The following is a 20,454-nucleotide window of genomic DNA, read 5'->3' as shown; positions in this document are numbered from 1 at the left end:
GGCACAAAGGAAAAAAAAAGTGGGGCACACAACTCAAAAAGCTATTTCGTCAGTTCCCAAATATGGGGATTTGAGGCATCCTTGAAAGCAGATTTGGCTGCAGTGCCTGCGTAAGCTGGCGAACATTGCGCGTCTGCTTTGCAGTTCGCAAAGAGGTATATAGACGGGCTCCTTCCATAAACAGAACTGGCCAAGATGCTCATCAATTAGCCCCGTTAATGCTGAGAGCGAATTCTGCCCATCTTGTCTTTATCCCAGCATGTTCATCTGCTGCGTGGCGCCGGCGCAGAAGCAACCGGGGATATCTTGTGCTTCTTTCCTTTCTTTATACAATCCAATGTATAAAAACATCTATCTAAACTGTTGCCACAAGGGAAAAGGAAACCAGCTCAGATGCAGCTAGCTAGTACAAATTACATACGTTCGAGCGACAGGAGAGAGTTTTTAGCTAAAGACACTGCATATCTCTCTATCCGGCTTTCCTTGGCATCATGTTACCTGTAGAATTGATGCTATACTATGCGGAAACAATGACTCGGTTACACCAGAGGGCTGCCGTCTTGTTTTGCATTGCAGTGCCTAAATTCCTTTTTCAACTTTCCGACGACGGATTATAATGTAATCTTCTATTCTTCCATCGCATAAAAGTATTTCCAAAAGTATACTCTCTAGTTTCCAGCAGCGCGTAACTGCGGGGACGCTATACATACCCCAGGGTGGGTACGCATGGCCACGTTTGGATGGATAGCCGAGGTGCAGCATCAACTTGCCACGCTTGACTTCTTTCAGTAGCGTTCCGAATTCCGATGCTCCGCCGCCCCCCACATGAGATGCCAATATTACTCTTTTCATTCGCCTTCTTATTATTATTAAATTCAACACCTTTTTTCGTCAGCCAGTAGATTAACGTAATTTACCTATCTCGCCTTTAAGGATGGCGAACAAATATCAGCTTTTACTGGTCTTAAAAATGAGGATAGAACGTACATCGTTTACCTAAGAAGTAGACTCTTGATTTAAGCATATTGAACTTTTTTCCAAGGATGAGAAGGCGATATACTCAAGGCTGAGTTTGATCGAATTTGAATACTGATTTTATACATGCTTTACTATCACGATGAAGAAACTTATTTGTTTTTATTTGAAGGTTTTGGTAATCACATACAAATCAGCCATGGAGAAACAAAAGACAATAGCGTACTAGGCATTCAACGTGTGCTGGATGGTACTAGCACGAACAATAGCATTTCAGCAACACCGTGTAGTAGCTTATATGGATTGCGTGATTAGATGTCCTAAAGTGTTAAGGCACCACTATGTTCGGCACTATCTAATATGGTTCACGCTCATACTCTCGAGCAGCCATAGTACGCGCGGTTTGTTGGGTTCTAAGCAAGACTTTCCCCTGCTGGGCTTAGCTGCTGGACTTATTCTTCAACTGACCCGCGCGAGCTTCTTGACGTATACTTTAATATATCGGAGCTGTTAGTCGAGCAATGCGAATAGTTACACTTGTACTTATTGCGCCCTATTTTTTCATGAAATGCAGAGTTGCTACTTTGCACTTAAAAAGCGCTTTTTACAAGGTAAGCATGTTGTTCTCCACAGCAGTTTGAACGGGGTACATTCGTGATTCGTGATCCAGGGCGATTCCCAATTTTAGTCAAGTTGGGTTGTTCCTGTTGCGGGCTCCCAACAAACAAACAAGCAAACAAACCGATCGTCGTTCACTGTATATTGCCTTGGCAATTAAGCATCACTTTCTTCTCGCTCGCTCCCTCTTCTCTTCTCGAACCGTTAGCCCTCATCCCCCCAAAAGATGTATATCCCCTTGCATGACGTGGCTTTAATCCCAAGAGCTGCAAAAAGGTAAATGACAGGCGCAATATAAAATAAAGCAAAAACTACTAGTGATGGATGTGAGTACTGCATAATTGTAAAGAGAGCTTCCGAATCTCATCTGTGTATCGTGAAGCAAGTTTAGCGTTGTAGGATCCATTCTTTTGGATCTCGGATCAGTTTTGGCGTAACAATTCTGGGTACACACGTACACATGCAATTGCGCCCCCGCGGTATCGTGACGAGCATGCTGACAGCCCCAATCTTAATGCAATGTTTTTTTTTCTTCTAGATGCTTATTCCCCGCGCGCACATCCTCCAGTGACGTATGACCAAAACAAATGTAACGGAAATCCGTAAGCAATGATTTGCCTCGAGTGATACATATATGAAATGTGTATATATAAGATGTCAACCTTTTAACTGTGAATGAAGAACTTCTACAGCACGTCAATTTATCGGGTTAGTCAGAGATCTAGGTAAAGGTCCTACCTAGTAAGCTTTGAATTCAACAAAGCAAGTTCTTAATTGTTTGCAAAAAACTAAATGGAGACAAATGATACTGACGAGCAATTAGAAGAATACAGCTGGTGTTTTCGATTCTGTCACTCTTGATATGCCAATTGAATCCACAGCTAGCCGGCCGCATTGGGAACGCACGATCAAGCAGATAAGTGTCGACTTCAAATGTCATTCTTCTTACGCATCGCCTTATACAGCAAGTGCTTTGGGAGCTCTGAAGCAATTCGCTGCAGTTTTTAAAAAGAGAGGAACTTATGTACATTGCAAGCATTGTTTCAGATATCAGGAAAATAAGGCAACAGCTTGTGGCTCAGCTGCCCGCCCACTGATGGTTGCCACCCAACATCGAGAGGCAATGCAAAAGAGTGTAAACATTCATCAGCTTATCAATTCAAAGGTTTAATTTGCACAGTAACTACAGGTTGCACTATTATTAAAGGACGGGCTCACTTAAAGTTCAATAAACTTTTGGCAGAACTTGACATTTTATTTACACGGGCAAAAAATCAAAATAGGTTATTACCGTGCGTGTATGCGCTTGGCTTCCCATTTTTAACTAAAATGCAGAGTTCAATGGCCTGGTAAAATCTTTTGCCTATGACGACTGTTTAGACTACTGACTGCATGACCATGCAGACATTGAAAGCATAAGACGATGATGATCGACGAAGATTGTCTGAAGCCGCTGGTTTTAATACGTGGTCTTATTATTTTAAACCAACCGAGGCCTCTGTTGGAAACGAGTCGGGTATGGTTGGATAGGAATTTCCGTTAAAGGGCTGTTTGCATGGCTGGGCTTTTTGCCATCTGTAGCAGCATTGTCATACAATCGCATGGATAACGCATGCTGCAGTGATGTAACTGACCACAAACATGCGCCATCACTACGAAGCTGTGTGATAAAGTACATTAATACTAAAAATTAGTACGGCGAACTCGTGGAAAGCAGAGAAGAACAATAGTATTGCGAGAGTTGTTCCTCAAAAAAAGAAACAGAAAAAGAGCAATACGCGTCAAGTATCCGGAAAGTCTGCAATCTGACGATGACGGTTTTTTCCTATTTCCTGCGTTTGACAGTGATGTAAAAAAATGGGGCATTTCGCCCCTGACCAGCCCAGCATACCTCTTTCTCCCCCGAATCTTTTTAGAACTCTCTTTTCTCTCAACACTGCGACGTGCGATCCTGATTCCAACAGTGCGATCAGCAGCTCACGACATATGGCGGAAATAAAAAAGGACGGATACTTGCAAGTGAAGGAAGATGGACTAAGAGCGTGGATATGGTCAAAGCGCTATGTTGTCTTGAGAGAGTCAACTTTGACGTTTCATAGAAACGAGGTATCACTTACCTGGGCAACAGCCAGATATACGTAGAGAGGCTTGTACACTCAATACGCGTATGTTATATATATGTACCGTTCACAGCAAACTGGGCAGTGTATTGCGTTAATATTCCTCAAAGAAATCACCTCGGTCTCTCGCGCTGATCTCAAATCACATTGCTTTGAATTGGCAACAAAAAACAAGACGTTTTATCTTGCATGCAGAAATGATGAGGACTTGTACTCTTGGATGGATGAAATATACAATGTGAGCATAACAAAACAAGAGGATCCATCCTTTCTTGCTGTGTCCAAGTTTATTCATTATGCGTTAGCGTTCTCCGCTGGGTACATCAGCTGGTCCTACCAATTTTGTCCACAATCTCCACGTTGACTTTGATCCTCTCACTGGTGCCTTCACTGTAAGCCTGGCTTTTACATCGAAAGATGGGATATATTAACATTTCCCAACATATTTAATTAAACTTTTTTAGGGCTTACCCGACCAATGGAGTGCTCTTCTCAAGGGATCAAAAATCACACCCGAGGACGCGGCCAAGAACCCGCAGGCAGTGCTTGCTGCACTCGAGTTCTACACAGGGCAAGCGCGGCGAGAAAGAGAAGGAGGATATCTGCAAGAAAAGCAGCAACGTGGCGGTGGCAGCACTGAAAAGGACCGCCCAAAGCCTGCAAGGAAAGAGCTACCCACGACTACCACGACTACGAAACCGACACCGAGCCGCTCTACACCCGCTCCAAGACATATCCGACCTCCACCGTCTCGTCCCTTGAAACCAGTAGAAAACGTTAAGCAGCAGCAAAAACAAAAATCGAGTGGTACCGCTCTGCTTACCGCTGCACCTACAACGATTGGGCTCGCCACGCTGGCCAACAACGACAGCAATAAAAAGGCACGCACTTCCGGTGCTGTACCTCGCTTACCAAAACCGCAGCCACAACAAAGCGCCTCAACAACAGCAGCGGAAAAACATGCAGATATCACACCTCCCACTCCTCAGCCCTCACTGTCGCAAATAGGCCTTCCCCGCCTCAGTACCAAGAAATCCTATACAACTCTTCCCAAACGTGGCGATCCATTACCGACACACAAGTCCGAGAGGTCGCGGCTTGAACGAGAAAAGGAACGCCTCAAAGAAGCAGCTGCCATACTCGATCGACAAAACGCAGAGAGACTGGCAAGAGTAGCTCAAAGAAAAGAAGCAGCAACAGCAGCAGCGCCAGAAGCAAACAACAAAAATGCCAAAAAATCGCACGTGCATCCTGGACCACCGGTACCACAGCCACAGACCTCGACGCCTGTACCTGCTACTACCGCTTCATCAACCGACACTGAAAAGAATAAACCATCCCCACGCGCACAACAACGCAGCAATGCAGCAACGAACAATACTCAAATCATGGAGCGTCTTAGTAAGTAATAATATTTAAATCCTCTCTTTTTGAAAACTGGTCTTAACTGCGTGTCCTTTAGAATCTGCAGTATCAACGGGTGACCCGAATGTCTTGTATAAGCGTATAAAATGTATCGGTCAAGGGTAGGTTTCTATACACACTTGGCGCTAAATTTTCAATACAAGCTAATTTGCTCTGCTTCTCAGTGCATCTGGATATGTATATCTATCAAACCAGCTGGCAACCGACAGCAAAGTTGCCGTCAAAGAGATGGATTTGTCAAAACAAACGAGACTCGATTTGATTGTGAACGAGATCATGATCATGAAGGAATCAAAGCACGACAATATCGTCAACTTTCTAGATAGTTTCCTAGTACGCGGAGATCTCTGGGTAGTCATGGAATACATGGAAGGCGGTGCACTAACAGACGTGATCGAGAACAACTCGATGACTGAACAGCAAATTGCCACCGTGTGTGCCGAGGTATACAATGATACAGCCTTCATATTTATCCGCCTGAACAGTAATCTAAGTGTTTCCCTCTTTTTCTTACTTTGCATAGACGGCAAAGGGACTGAATCATTTACATTCACAAAACATCATCCATCGAGATATTAAATCCGACAATGTACTTCTAAACTTTTCAGGGCAGGTCAAGATAAGCGATTTTGGCTATTGCGCGAAGCTCACGGACCAAAGGAACAAGCGTGCTACGATGGTGGGAACGCCGTACTGGGTAAAGATATCCATGTAGTCCACAGTCAATTGAACAAAGCAAATACTCATTCGTCGCTGTAGATGGCACCAGAGGTTGTCAAGCAAAAAGAGTACGATGCCAAAGTCGATATATGGTCGTTAGGCATTATGGCTATTGAAATGATTGAGAACAAACCACCGTATCTGGAAGAAGAGCCTATCAAGGCTCTTTATCTCATTGCAACTAACGGCACTCCGACGCTTGCAAATCCTGAGCGGTTATCACCAGAATTAAGGGAATTCCTGGCTGTATGCTTATGCGTCGATGTAAAGTCTAGAGCAACAGCTGCAGAGCTGCTTGAGGTAAGAGTTATGCGTTGCGGGATCAAGCGTCGAAACTCACGCGAGTATTATCGCAGCACCCATTTATCAAAAAGGCCGGACCGGTCGATATCCTACCACCACTTTTATCCTTCAAGAGAACCCAAAATTAACTACCCTTATATATACAGAATTTTCGTTTATTTCGATTCCTGTAATAAAAATGTCTCACTTTTGTAAACTTTAACCGGGAAGCATTTTCATGCTGCTGCTGCGGTGACCGTGTACCGCGGCACGATGCAGCATTTCTGTGGCTGAAGAATATGTGACGATCTGTTCTTTAAAAGGCAAGGTCTTGTCCCGCTGCGGTACCCTTTTTTTTCTCTCTTCCTCAACCCCACCTACCCTCCTCCCCTATTCAGCTCAATCATTCAGTCCTACCTACATTCTCTTCGCCATGCCTGTCCTATCACCAAAACCAGCCGTCCACGATCCCTTGATCGCAGCAGATCCTTCAAGGAAAGGGGAGGTTACAGCGCTGAGCGCACCTCAAGAGGAATCCATAGCCAATGTCAAGCCGGAGAAACTGGCAAACATGAAAATGATGATGAAATCATATGTATACAGCGCAATTAAGGAGAAAGAAATGGTAAGTTGAACCCATTTCCTACGCTTTGCACTATTTTCTTTGCAATTTCTATTCTTTGGAAGGAAACAATATGCTTGTGCATCTTTGATGCGCAGCAAACATAATCTATTCATACACACATACACACCCACCCATCCACACACCAGGACCCGAAAAAGAAGAAAGTTAACCATTCACGAGATCTGTCCATCAGGCGAATAAATGCAGAAAAAAAGAGACAAGGCCTAACGGCTTGAATGACACACGCATTATGCATATATACAATTATACTATTCCCCGCTACAATGCGTTCGGGTTTTCTACACAAAAAGTGTAAGGGATGGACATCCTCCAACTGCCAAAAGTCTGCAGGGTTCCAGACGAATTGGCTCAAGTGTGTCCCTGATGATGGCGCAAAAAGTCTCGTGCGGGAAGTGTGGAGATGGAAATATCATCTCGCCAGGAATTGACGGAAATATTCCTCCCAAAAAAATCACGAACTTTTTTAAACATCTCTGGGCCACAAAGGTGCCATGACTACGGTTCGCTCATGAAGAAATACCCATTTTTAGGGAAATGACGAGCGGTACAACCAGCTGGTTAACTTGCTGACGACGGATCCGACTCAGCCTGATGCGCCTTCGCCTCTCAAGGTCTATGTGTGGATGGTGGTCCTGTCGCAGTCTGTGTCACAACTTGACAAGTCGTGTGCAACCCTCGTCGAGGCAATGCTGGGGATCGACTGGTCCGTGCAAGAGGAGGCGTTCGCTGGAGCGTACATTGAATTCCTAGAGAATCTCGTGTCAGCACATGCGTTTTATGTATCATCGATCATGACATGCATCGCTCGTAATTTCCAATTTCGCAAGTATCGTTTGATCATCTGGAACGGCGTAACGTGTAAAATAACCTATATGTTTTATAGGTCAGCGCTTACCGCCGTACGCCAAGGTTAACAGAACCGTCGCGCATAGACGCAATCACGAGGCACTCCGCAGTATACTGCGCCTTATTCCCACAAGCACAAACACTTTGTTCCAGAGTCTCAACCGTGCGCTCCCACATCACACCTGGAACACAGCAGCGCAGGCGACGTATATCAAAAACATACTAGAGATTTTGGACTATGCTCCGTTAATGCGGCGACAAATTCTTCAACTCGTCATCACCCAGATGGTCAACATTGATGCTCATATCCAGATCGAGCTCGATGAATTGGAGGACGAAGTCGATTTTGATACCTACAATATGGATTTTGATAAAGACTACGAGTCCGATGACGAAAGCGATGAAGAAGACGGGAGCATCGTAGGAAGTGACGATGAAGACTACGACGATGAGGAGGTGATGGCAAAGAAGATGGAGTCGAGCCGAGAAAAGCAGATCCGATACATTCAATCCATGGTACGAAAATTAGATTCCATGATGTCACTTACGCTCGGCTATCTTGCGCGTTTCGCTGTCAAGTCGTCTGCTGAAGATCGCGGTGAAGTATTCCATATCTTGATCGGCGCTTTTGACCACTCCATTATCAAGACACTTAAATCCAGATACACTCAGTTTTTGCTGTTCTACTTTTGCTCGCTTGACCCTGGCTATTATCCAGAGTACTTTATCAACCATCTGATGGAGCACGTCGCAGATACCTCACGACCTGGAATGACTCGCGTTGCATGTGCTGCGTACCTATCTTCCTACGTCGCACGTGCCAAATCTTTGGAGCCTGCCGGAATCCAACGCGCAGTGGGATTACTGAGTGGATGGTGCATGGATTACGTCGAAAAATACGAAACTTCCAAGGTTCAGCCTGACGCCAGCAAATACGATGTATTTTACGCAGTGATGCAAGCGATCATGTACATTTTTTGCTTCCGATGGCGCGAGCTGGTTGTTGACGATGAATTGGAGGCTGTCATAAACGAAGAAAACGGGCATCGTGCTTCAATTTCTGGCCAAATAGACGCAGACGGGGTACCTGTCATTGCATTTGACGGATCAGGTGTTTCTCGCAACTGGTGTGCTGGACTGCGAAACATGCCTCGGCTTGTTGCTAGCCGATTCAATCCGCTCAAAGTATGCGCACCGATGGTTGTCAAGCAATTTGCACGGATATCACACGACACAAACTTTATGTATGTCTATCCGATTCTGGAGAGAAACAAGAACATTTTCGTCCCTGGCATCTCGGATGGTCCGATCAGCAAAGAAGGCAGTATCCTCGTGACGGTCCAGACATTCTTCCCCTTTGATCCGTACAGACTGGATAGCAGCAAGTCATTTATCAACGACATTTACTTTGAATGGCAGGCAGACGACGATGAAGAGTCTGACGAAGATTCAGACGAAGAGGATGAAGACGATGATGAAGAAGAAGAGGAGGATGTAAGAGCAGGCTTCAACGCTATGAGCATAAGCCCGAGCCCGAATCATTTCAGCATGTCAGTATCATAAGCGTCTCTTTTTTCGTCTTTCTATCCTCTCCAAATATCCAAGACTCTCCCATCCAGAATCTCATTCCCCCTTTGCTATTTCCCCCTTATGCTTTGTTGTATGTCATGATCACTCTGCACCTTCTCATACCATTCTGCGTACGCAAACTGTAAAAATTAAAGTCATTTTTTCTCTTTCTTTCATTTACAAGACAAGCGGTTCTATTTATTGAGGGTCGATGACAGGGTCTTCCTCGCTTTCTTGTCGATTGCTGTGGCGCCAGCCTATGAATGCAGGGTTGAATGCGAGCTCGAGAATGAAAATGATAGAAAGGCTGATGATAAATATGAGAAAAGCATAGCGAGAGCGCCGTTTCCATTTAACGTCGACTCTGTGGCTGTATGAAGGGCGTGACTTTGGAGGGACGTAGAGGGAGCCGATGATCCACATGGGCGGGAACACGAAACCGAGTGCAAAGAACAAAAATGAGGCACGATAATGTATTCGGGATCCGTCTGTGCTATCCTTTTCATCGTTATCGTTACCAAATTCTTGGTTTGATGAATCATCATCGTCTTGCTGGACGTCGCGCTTGATCTGCGCTGCCTTTTTGCGGATACGAGATTGCCATCGCTCCTGTTGTCGAGGAAACCGTACAGTATCAAGTTCGTCCAGCAAACCTTCTTCGCGTATCGTCTGCAGCATTTCCATCCTCTCTTTCCATCGTTTCCGAGCAGCCTCGTCCGATGGCCCATCCGCTGAAGCGACCGGACGCGGCAAAACCTCGATCTGATCTTTAGGCCGTGATTGAGCTATATTGTGTATCCGTATGTGATCAAGCTTAGGCAGCGTAGGTGACTGGGTGGGCGACAGTGGGCGTCGTCGTTTCTTAGTTTTTAAGCGCGTGGCAGTGAACGAGAATTGTGGCTCAAACAGTGCCTCCCAGTCTGTAACTGTGAACTGCTGATGGTCACTGATGGTCGACAGGGTCGTGCTTGTATTATTGATATTATGGTCGCTTGATGATGGATTCATATATAAGAAAGACAAGACAGTTTAAAAAGCTACGAAAGAACCAGTTCCGGAGAATTTCACCCCAAACCAAACCATCACCGCGAACCGCCAGGATGAAAAAAGTAACAAACAAATTTCACTTATTCCTCAAATGTTCATGCTAGCGTAAATCGACTAGCAGCACACAATAAACTTTTCTTTCTTGCTTGCGCGATATGGAGTGGTGCGGCGCAAGTGGCGTCACAATGTGACACAAGTACCCTTATTCTTTCTTCTGGCAATGGCGGTTCTTTCTGTGCAACGTCCCGAATCTTTTTCTCTTTGTTCTATTATTATCTGGCTGTTACCCACCTTTTTGCACTCGGTCTATGAAGGCAACTTGATGGCCAAATACGAGCAACCAACTAGCCTGCCCACCCTAGACACTTCAACTCTGGACTCTTTGTGCCAGGACCTCGACTCGTTTATCAGCGAGCTCAAGGATACTTTGCCACCTGACGATCGCTCGCTGCCATCTCGGCATGGCAACACCTCGCTCGACTCTGCTACTGCGACTACGCATCAGTCATCGCTAAACTACCACGCTGTCACCGATGCAGCGACAGTGCAGCCAAGAGTCCTTAACAGTCGTCCTCCCGTACCTTTTTACGACAACAACGCAACCACGACGACCACCAATACCAACTACCTCGACGAAGCCCAAGAACGCAGGGACAATGACGACTCCTTCTCACTCGCCTCCCCGCCCTTGTTTCCACAACAGGCACTAGTGTCCGAAACGCCAAAAGTGCCCGTGTCACCCCCGCTGCGACAGTCGTCTCGTCGTGCCGGCGGCAGCAGCGGCGGCGAACAACAGCAACCGGTCGAGCAACACCTTGTCAGTAACAGCAACAACAAAAATAATTACTTGGATATTAATAGCAACAACATCGTGGTTATGCCTCGCACGAGCTCACTGGATAGAGCATCTTCTTCGTCGTCATCGTCTGCTGGCAGACTCAACCGACTGAGATCTAATGGTAGCGCAACAGATGGCAGATACAAGACTATGCGGATAGACGAGGAAAACGAGGACGAGTATGTCAACGCGGCACTGCTGTCAAATTTGTCCCAGGTGTTTCTTCAACACGTGCAAGTGCTCAACAAGACCCGCAGAATATTTTGCACCGACGAATATCCACTCAGTTTTAACGGCGAAGAAGCGGTGGTATGTTGTTGTGTTTGTGTGCATGCGCAGAGTACAGAGAGAACTCACAGATTCATCGTCGCATTGTAACAATTGCAGTATATTCTGCGGCAGCTGATACCCGATTATGTAAAATCGAGCACTTACCGCAAAGTCGCTCGCACGCTCATGCACATTAAACCTCCACTTATTTCTCCCATTGCATACTCGGAAAGATCGGTCAGAAAGAATACCTTGTATGAGTCTCCACACGAAGTTTACACCATTGTGGAATCAACGCTTGAAGAAGGAATCGCGCAATGTGTATATACATCGCTGACAAACTGCTACAGCATATCCTGCCGTCCAGGTCTTGGCGGTTGCTATGCTCCTTGCTGTCCTTACCGAGATACCAAGGTGGATAAGGTAAAGAGCGACTTTTACATCAACGTTGACAAGCTAGCTGATCAATACTGCTAGATGCCTGGAGGATTGCGCCGCAACCTCTCAATGGGTTCTTCGTCGCTGGCTTCATCTCACGATACCGTTGGTATTCTCACATTGTTTCATTTTGTCGGGCTTTGTCCAACTTAATTTTAAAAACTTGATAGAGTGTCTCTCGGGCTTGGCAAGCGACCGTTCCACGGGAAATATTGCAAAGCACTCCAGAGCAAGAAGTTAAACGGCAAGAAGCGATTCATGAATTAATATACACGGAGGAGGATTATGTACGAGACTTGAACTTGCTGGACGAGGTATGCATACATAAGAATCGAATAAGCAGAGATGCAGTTTCTCACTCCATATGACATATAGTTGTTTGCAAAGCCGCTTAGGACGGCCCAGTGTATAGAACCTGAAAGGCGAGATGCCTTCTGCGACAATGTATTCAATAATTATCTGGATATCCTAAAAATACACAAGGACCTTAATCGAGATCTTCGCGACTACCAAAGTCTTTGCCAAGCACGGAGCGTGGGTGGATTCGTCGACCAAGTAGGCGATATATTCTTACGGCATATCAACAAATTCATGGCTGCCTACACCGAGTATGGACCGCACGTTGTGCTTGGCGAATATGCTGTCAAGCGCGAGAGCAGCTCCAACATGCTGTTCCAAAATTTTGTTCGCGACGCAGAAAAACGTGCTGAATGCAGAAAACTGCCTTTCCGACATTTCTTGGTGCTACCAGTAACACGTTTGCAACGATATCCGCTGCTTCTAGATGCAGTGTTGAAACGAACGCCCGAGGACCACCCAGACAAGGACGACATTGCACGATGCATTGAAATAATACGCAGTATCGGCTCGCGTATGAACGAGCTTGCTGATGGCAAGCGAATGACGCTCCGGATATATGAAATAAACGACCGGATCAAATTCAAACCTGGAGAACCTCACGACCTGCGATTAAGCGAGAAGGGACGTAAATTGTTGCACGAAGGCACATTAATACGACGATCACACATGGGTGTAGAAACGAGCGAATTGCATGTATTTCTATTCGACCACTTGCTGCTCATGACCAAACCAAAAGGCGACAACTACCAAATCACAAAACGACCTATTCCACTGGAATTATTACATTTGCATGAAGGCACTGAAGGATTCTCTCTTACATCTCGATCCCTGGGTAACACGACCATGTCTTCCTCCACTGGTTTGTCCCCAGCACCTCAGAGCCCGCAGAGCCCTATTCTCCCAGTCAGCAACAGTTCGTCGTTGATTATATCCCATCTGGGTCGCCACGGTGGCGACTACCTGCTATACGCCGAAAATCCTCAGCAGCGTTTACTGTGGAAGCAGAAGATCGTCGAGGCTAAGACTATACTTGATGAAGCCCATCCCGAGCGCAGAGTCTTTGAGATTCGGTCATTAAGTGATACAACGTTTGGATGGCATGGAACTTCTTCCAACCATGGAAAGATCACTTGCAGCACAGCCTTCAGTAAGTAACCTGGTATCAGGGACCACTTGGCCTTTTTTTCGGGTCACACTAACAATTCTTGTTATGCAATGCAAAGTCGGTGCACGCGGCATTAGGATGGTAGCCATCGGTACCGAGCTAGGTGTATGGATGGGCATCGAAGGTGACACAAATAATTTGCGCAAAGTCTTGTCGATGGATGAAGTTACCCAGATCGGCGTCCTAGAAGAGCACCATATCTTCCTCGTGCTGGCAGGTAAAAATTGAAAAGAACATAAGATCCCTGTGTGTTGTCAAGTTTATCAACTATGAATTATACACGCTAGATAAAACACTTGTCGCATATGCACTTGATTCTCTGGATCCCACAGCACCGGTCAAAACGAACGAGCGGCCATCACACAAGATCGCGCACCACGTATCATTCTTCAGCACCGGTGTGTGCAATGGACGGACGCTAGTGTTTGTGAAAAAGAAGAAGGGAATAGACAGTCTGTTCCGAGGGTACGAACCTGTATGCGGTGATCTGCGTGATCCAAGGAATGCAAAGTACCTACAAGTGAAAACTGGTTTCCTGAGTAAAGTGCCATCCTGGTTCAAACTGTACAAGGTTTGTTTTCACGCATAAACATTCTTCTCCAACTGCAATGCATTAATTAACCTGTATATTATTTCTCACACAGGAATTCTACATTGGCGCAGAAGCATCCGCGCTGCAGTTCCTTAAAGCTCGGCTGGCAGTCGTCTGCATACGCGGCTTTGAAATTATTGATCTCAACCACCTATCTCAAAACCACAATCTCCCAGAGCTACGCGATCCTAGCTTCCAGTTTGTACAAGAACGATGCGAGCAACTGGTACCGCTTGGCATGTTCCGATGTCGTGATAATTATCTCCTCTGCTACGACGCTTTTGCATTTATGGTGGACATAAAGGGACGCTACGTTCGCGAAGGTTACGATCGGTAAGTTCTTGCACGAAGATAATGTGTATTCGTGTTGTTAACCTAATTCTGTTTAATAGCATTGATTGGGAAGGCAATCCACAAGCTGTTGCATTTTCATATCCTTACGTGGTTGCATTCGACCCACGATTTATCGAAGTTCGGCACGTGGAAACGGTGCGTAGATATTAATAACAGCTTTTGACTACTGAATATTGACTGACAAACTTGGTATGCAGGGCGAACTTGTTCAAGTACTTGCAGGCGAAAACATGCGATGTTTGCAATACAAGCAAAACGCCATTACTCCACCCATAATCCACGGAACCATGACACATCCTTTCAAGCCCGAATTCCAATATGTATTTCATCTTGTTGGAACGTTCGAGCCACCACTGTTCTGGCATTAATTTCTGTTTTTGTTGCTTCATTTTCCTTTTCTACTTTACACAAAACTGCAGCACACCACATCTTTCTCTCTCCCTCTTCACATAATGCAAAAATAATATCCATTTACTACTTAATTTCGCTTCTAAACTACAAATACAAGTTTTCAAGGCTGAGCATACGTTCCTCGCAGCTGTTCAAATGCATGTTGATAGGCTTCTAGCATGTGATCCTCTATGCATGACTTGGTTATGAACATTTCCTTGCAAATAGCGTGCGAGCCATGGTGAGCCGTGAACCTTTTGACACGCAACGCTGCAGAAAGCTTTTTCTTGTCAGCGTATCGATCTTTGCGGAAGCGTCGGATGTATATGATGTTGCCGGGTATATATAACTATGCATCTGTTGTGAGCCTAATTTTATTTTCTTCTTGTTTTGCTTTCTTCTACTTACCAATGGGTATAATTTGTCTGCACTCTGATAGATTTGATCGCGGCAGCGCGATATGATTTCAAAGCACAGCTTTTGTTTCTTCTGGTCTGTCATGACTTTGTACCATCCACCCAAAGTATCGTATGCCGAGATGGTATCCATGATCAACTCTTTGAGCTGCATAGCGGTGCCGTAGGACATCCGGCCAACAATGTCATCGTGGCATATGAAACTGTGGATGTAGTCGTCGAATTTGTGGTTGAGTTCGTGGGAAGCGAGTGCCACAGGTGCGTAGCTGTAGCAGTGAACTCGGAACGATGGATTGCCTGTCAGCTTGCGCAACTTTTCAAGTTGATCCAGTACCATCATGGTAACAAGACTGGCAGTGCCGCCTCCAAGCGAATGGCCCGTGATAATAAATCCTGTAATATCTTTGCTGTGGTGCACAACATATCGAAATATCTGCGGGACAATGTTCGTAAAGAACCACTGCGCAGATGCCAGCATGCCCGCATGCACGAGACCACCTTTGAATGGCATGTATTCGCACACCAGATCCGTGATAGCATCGTATAAACTCTGCCAAGCAAATTAAAAAGTTTAAATCCCTAATCCTCCTCCCTTAGTCATTTCAACCTACCCAAGTCCCACGGATACTGAGGACAATGCTCTTCCGAGAACGATCTATCGCCACAAAGTAGCTTGGCTGGAACACGGCACCTTTGCGTAGACCATACTCGTAACCGAGTAGATCTTCCGGATGGAGCTCAAGGTATCGGATAATAGCATACTTGTTGGACTGGCGGTGTCTTGCATCTGCAGCGTTATCGATAAGTATCGATACCGATAAGATATGGGAATTTTATATATTACCTCTAAGAAACTTTCCATAGGATCCCAGATAGCACAGTCCTCGCCAGCCCTACATAATATCGTCAGCACACCACCATCTAAATCTGATTTCTTGAAATATGGATACTTGCATATGCAATAAGGGCATATCGAAAAAAATGGCAGCCAGCATCTATCAACTCGCGATCTGTCACAATTGGTCCAGGCTCGATTCTGTAACAGGAATAAACAATACAATTCTCTCTTTGATATCATTTTTCCGTACCTCGGCTGTGATTTGTAATATTTCTCGAGTATGATCATTGCTTTAAGCAATCGTATACTGTTTACTTTAAAGCCTTGGCCCTGATAGACATATATATAATAGTTGAATATTTAGCCAAATAGCATGGGCGACTATCACCGCACTTACAAAGGCATTGGCTAACTTCATGACAGCACGCACGAGCGCTCGTGTCTGTCTGCTCACGACTATCCCCACAAGCCGGTCGAATGCAGGGTGCGCTATAGCCACATCGTCGAACGAGTCGCGCATCCACTGTGACGCGAAACTCTTGTCTCCAAAGTTCACGCTTTGGATAATATGATTTGCGCCACGCTTGATCATGTCCCTCTTTCGTTTACGTTTGCCGTACACCGGGGTATGCATATTATTTTCTGATCTTACGACCTTCAAGTTGTCATCCGAGTCTTTTTGAGAAAATCCATATCGTTTGCCTTGAGAACTCGAGGGCGCTCTTCCTTTAATTGAAAATCCTTCGCGTAACCATGCACAAATACGACTGTGTTTTTTCTTTCCATCATCCTCCTCTTTTCTTCTCGAAAGCAGCGATGATTGAGACCCCGGGACATCGGTGTTCATGATCGTCAATAGTTTATCTTGAAAAACAGAATCGATAAAGCGTTCGTCGCGTGCGAGATCGCCCCGACCGTGTTGCGAGACACTCTTCTGTCTACCATCACCACTCCCCTTCTTCTTTGCAACTGTCGTTGCTGCTTTGCGATCGCTGCTCTCTTTTTTGTCGTTACTTCCTTCGGCAGGATACGTCACGTTAGGTCGAGAACTTAGGCGTCGCACGCGCTGTGTAGGCAGCAAAAGTTTATCGTTTCTTCCGTTTTGCTCATTGTTGTTTTCTTCCTTATTGTCTGGTTCTGCAATGTTGTAAGCAAAAGGATGCCGGTCAGCTATCGTCACGTCATCGGGTGTCTGGAATCGATAGCGAATACGCAATTGCACCGATCCAATAAGCTTTTTATGCGTGATGCGGCCAGTTGCCTGCGCGAGATCGACCATTTCTGTACTGACGAGCGATTCTTGGATATCTGTCGGAAGCGCTCGGTTGGCGTGATATTCGTATATCGGCAAAAATCTTTAGCGATCCGGTTAGCATACGCCTCAGTAACCATTCAAATTTTTGTCAAGCAACATTTACGCTATAAATACATCATCCTTGCCCTCCAAATGTGATAGACGCAATTTAGCTTTTCCAATGTGCGGCGATTTAGGTGGCCAATGTTTGTAAGGTTTGTCGTACAAATCAAACTTGCGATATAATATTTAGGATATGCATGACAACTTCTCGTTTTTTTCTCTTCTTTACTTACATCCACAGTATCGAATAACTGCGCATGGTACGAGACGACGAAGATAAATCCTTCATTCCAGTCACCAGTGCTTTTTTCTGACCGTGCAGTAAAATACTGCGCCGAGCCCATCTTGACTCGCATGCGAGGTCGCTTCAACGGCGTATCGGTGCGTATGTTCAAGACGTCAATCTTTTTATTTTTCGCGCGTATCTCACGTGAGTGCCCCTGTCACCTTTCTTTCTCTCTCTCTTTTTCTCCTTACCTGCAGCCTTCCTAGTGCCATTTTGTCCGGGTCATACTCGCTCTTTTGAAATCGCTCCCATTCAGCTTTGAGTCGATTAACGTCGGGCACAGAGAGTGTGCGAGATCGTGCCCAGATTCTGTACCGGGCAGGCGGTCGACTATCACTGGGCACGCTAAGCGATCGCCTTGACAGCGGCCTGCTGGGGCTTTCGTGTGCTGCTGTGGTCATAGGGCGTTTCCATGAAACAATACGGAAAAGAGAGTGGAAGGAGCTGACACAACGGATAAAGATAATGCCTTACACAAAAAAGCTTCTGTCCCCGGTAACATCATTCCCCTGCTCCTGGCTCATTGAGAAACATCGAGAAAAATGTGCTCACTATCCTGATTGGGTGCAAACGGGCTTGCGTGGACGACTTTTATCATCGCCTCTTTTCTTCTTCTTTCGAGTCCTCGCAAATGGCTACCAAACGAGAACTACAGGTTCGCTAAAGACAACTTGAGTGATTTTTTCAAACAAGCGTCAATTCGTTGGTAGAACAAGACAACAGACTTGCGAGGCGAGTACGAGGAGCTCGTGCAGGAGCTCGGGTAAAGCTTTCAACCGACCCGGCTTTCTTCCAGGCGTAAAGAAGCTAACGTGCCGATTGCTTGCTACAGCACAAACGAGCAAGGTGCACAGGAGGCTATGCGCAAACGCATACGTCTGATCCACGAGTACAATGATTTGAAAGAAACAGCTTCCGTGCTCTTGGGCCTGGTAAGAATAACGACAATGCTGTTCAAATGATCTGCTAACTCTCCGGCGCAACAATCAAAGTATGCGCAAAAGAACAGAATGAGCCTGGGCCAGGTTTACAAACAATTCGAAGTGTCCGAGGATGATTTGCGTCAATAATAAAGTTTCGGCAGGATCGTCGTCGGAATCGACTTTTACCCAATAGTGGGATTTTATTATCAGTGAGTCCATCCGGTTCGGTTTTTACTGGTGATAGATCGCGTTATCCATCTGCAGAAACTCCCTCGATAGCTCGCAGCCATGTTTCTATTGTATTATAGCTTGTACATCTCTAAAACTTTTGGGAAAGTGATCCAGGAGCCATAACCAGATATGTCCTTCATCAGGACAAAACTCATTGCCTCGTGGTTTGGTATATTTGAATCCTGAAAATGTTTCAATTAAACTCCAAGGAAATAAAGTTTCCAAGGCATGGTGAAATCTTAAGTGATCGCAATGTAGAATCGAGGATGACCATTGAAGAGGGAAGCAGGTGGAAAGATAAAACGTATTGAATGGAAACTACTGTAAGTCCCTTTGCATGTTCAAGCACTTAGACGAAATAGGATCAGTAAAGGTGTTCCACAAACTGCTGCGGCTGCTATTCAGGTTTACAGGTGCGTTTAGGCATCCGTAAAGGCCGAATGTCGTGGCCACGAAAAGCAGAAGAGCCTGAAAGACAAGAAGTCGGGTCGGTGGTTTGTGTCGCTCCAAGGATATAGTAGAGATTGTCGCCATAGTAATCTATCTTGGACCGCAGCCAGGTTGGCGTTCACGACTTGTTCTTGAACTGTCTGATTACATTGGGTTCATTCTAAACCGTCTGTAGGTCTTCGCGTATAAGTCTACCAATTCATCCTTAAAACCTACGTGTTCAGTATTTCATAGTTTTGCAAACGGAGGAGAGCAAACCAGCGCAAAAATTGACTTCCGGATCAACCTATCAACATGGGATCGACCACTCAGCTTATATCATTCCAGCATCATGGTTGCACCAGCACGGCCCTTAACCTAGGACTGCATGAGTAGATCGGTATATATATAAAGTTTGTAGCGTTTGTATGAAGGACAGGACTTGATCCTCCATATTCCTCTCAGCGGATGACGTGCTGAAATGCTGAAAAGACTGAAGTCTTCAGCAAAGAAGAGCTATTTTTTAACGCTTCGCTTCGTTCGCTGAAGCACATGGCTGATCTGAGTCTGTAGAATAAACTGGCTTGGCCTTCATAAACCTTCATTCTCCGGCTGATTTGCATCCGCTTCGCTTCTGCAAGCACAGTGCCGTCGAATTCCGATTTATTCGGACCGGCGCTCGCGTGAATCGATGTTTGAGAGAATATTACACCTAAAATCTAGCTTCTTGCTGCTTCGAAACAAATCCACAAACCGTCTTCTTATACTTAGCAATAGATCTCTAGCCACCTCCAACATCAACCGTTTCGCGCTTCTCCGTCGTCTTCTCTTCTGCTTCTACATACTGCGATGCATCAGTTCAAGTCCTCTGTCGTGCTTCTTTTCTTTTCTTTAACAAACCGACCCCACGGGTAAAAAGTATGTCTACTAGTTTACCTTGCTGCGGTGGACACAAGCTGATACAGAAACACTAGGTGCGCGGTCTAGTCCCTCGAGTAATTCGAGGATTACCCTCCGGTGTGTAGGTATCAATTACGATTACGCAGCAGTAGCGCAAGATACTAACGTAATGCTCTTATGAAATTCCCTTGTTCCCAATCAACTACATTTGCTACTCGCTCTTGACTTCTTCATATTCATTCCTGTATTGCTTCTTTGTAATTTAACTTTGGTTATTTCTTTTCAACAGCAACAACAACAACAACAACAATAATAATAATAATAATAATAATAATAATAATAATAATAATAATAATAATAATAATAATAATAATAATAATAATAATAATAATAATAATAATAATAATAATAATAATAAT

The 20,454-nt window shown here is 45.2% G+C and overlaps 6 protein-coding genes across 6 annotated transcripts; 4 read left to right on the top strand and 2 right to left on the bottom strand.

Annotated features, from left to right (window-relative positions):
* Positions 1-3,579: 3,579 nt before the first annotated feature.
* On the top strand, positions 3,580-6,289 carry VTP01DRAFT_6228 (uncharacterized protein; the record flags this gene model as incomplete). Its single annotated transcript, XM_069385106.1, has 9 exons — positions 3,580-3,699; positions 3,787-3,951; positions 4,019-4,105; positions 4,178-5,114; positions 5,176-5,239; positions 5,303-5,582; positions 5,662-5,835; positions 5,898-6,158; positions 6,215-6,289. The coding sequence occupies 9 exons, from the start codon at positions 3,580-3,582 to the stop codon at positions 6,287-6,289; spliced, it is 2,163 nt and encodes a 720-aa protein (XP_069242601.1).
* Positions 6,290-6,573: 284 nt separating this feature from the next.
* Positions 6,574-9,195, top strand: VTP01DRAFT_6227 (uncharacterized protein; the record flags this gene model as incomplete). Its single annotated transcript, XM_069385105.1, has 3 exons — positions 6,574-6,765; positions 7,317-7,608; positions 7,670-9,195. 3 exons carry the CDS (start codon positions 6,574-6,576, stop codon positions 9,193-9,195), a joined length of 2,010 nt encoding a protein of 669 aa, XP_069242600.1.
* Positions 9,196-9,399: 204 nt separating this feature from the next.
* Positions 9,400-10,209, bottom strand: VTP01DRAFT_6226 (uncharacterized protein; the record flags this gene model as incomplete). The annotated part of the gene is made up of 1 exon (XM_069385104.1): positions 9,400-10,209. The coding sequence occupies one exon, from the start codon at positions 10,207-10,209 to the stop codon at positions 9,400-9,402; it is 810 nt and encodes a 269-aa protein (XP_069242599.1).
* A 361-nt stretch (positions 10,210-10,570) lies between these two features.
* On the top strand, positions 10,571-14,633 carry VTP01DRAFT_6225 (uncharacterized protein; the record flags this gene model as incomplete). Its single annotated transcript, XM_069385103.1, has 10 exons — positions 10,571-11,395; positions 11,474-11,779; positions 11,834-11,899; positions 11,965-12,108; positions 12,170-13,301; positions 13,378-13,536; positions 13,607-13,890; positions 13,964-14,244; positions 14,304-14,400; positions 14,463-14,633. The coding sequence occupies 10 exons, from the start codon at positions 10,571-10,573 to the stop codon at positions 14,631-14,633; spliced, it is 3,465 nt and encodes a 1,154-aa protein (XP_069242598.1).
* Positions 14,634-14,776: 143 nt separating this feature from the next.
* On the bottom strand, positions 14,777-17,953 carry VTP01DRAFT_6224 (uncharacterized protein; the record flags this gene model as incomplete). The annotated part of the gene is made up of 10 exons (XM_069385102.1): positions 14,777-15,004; positions 15,064-15,621; positions 15,683-15,858; positions 15,916-15,964; positions 16,026-16,107; positions 16,160-16,239; positions 16,307-17,264; positions 17,328-17,437; positions 17,500-17,670; positions 17,744-17,953. 10 exons carry the CDS (start codon positions 17,951-17,953, stop codon positions 14,777-14,779), a joined length of 2,622 nt encoding a protein of 873 aa, XP_069242597.1.
* A 230-nt stretch (positions 17,954-18,183) lies between these two features.
* Positions 18,184-18,622, top strand: VTP01DRAFT_6223 (uncharacterized protein; the record flags this gene model as incomplete). The annotated part of the gene is made up of 4 exons (XM_069385101.1): positions 18,184-18,207; positions 18,263-18,315; positions 18,385-18,484; positions 18,557-18,622. 4 exons carry the CDS (start codon positions 18,184-18,186, stop codon positions 18,620-18,622), a joined length of 243 nt encoding a protein of 80 aa, XP_069242596.1.
* Between the last annotated feature and the right edge of the window lie 1,832 nt (positions 18,623-20,454).

Source organism: Rhizomucor pusillus, assembly GCF_041956525.1.
Source record: "Rhizomucor pusillus strain CBS 183.67 unplaced genomic scaffold VTP01scaffold_3, whole genome shotgun sequence".
NCBI lineage: Eukaryota > Fungi > Mucoromycota > Mucoromycetes > Mucorales > Lichtheimiaceae > Rhizomucor > Rhizomucor pusillus.
This window is presented reverse-complemented; position numbering and strand designations above follow the sequence as displayed.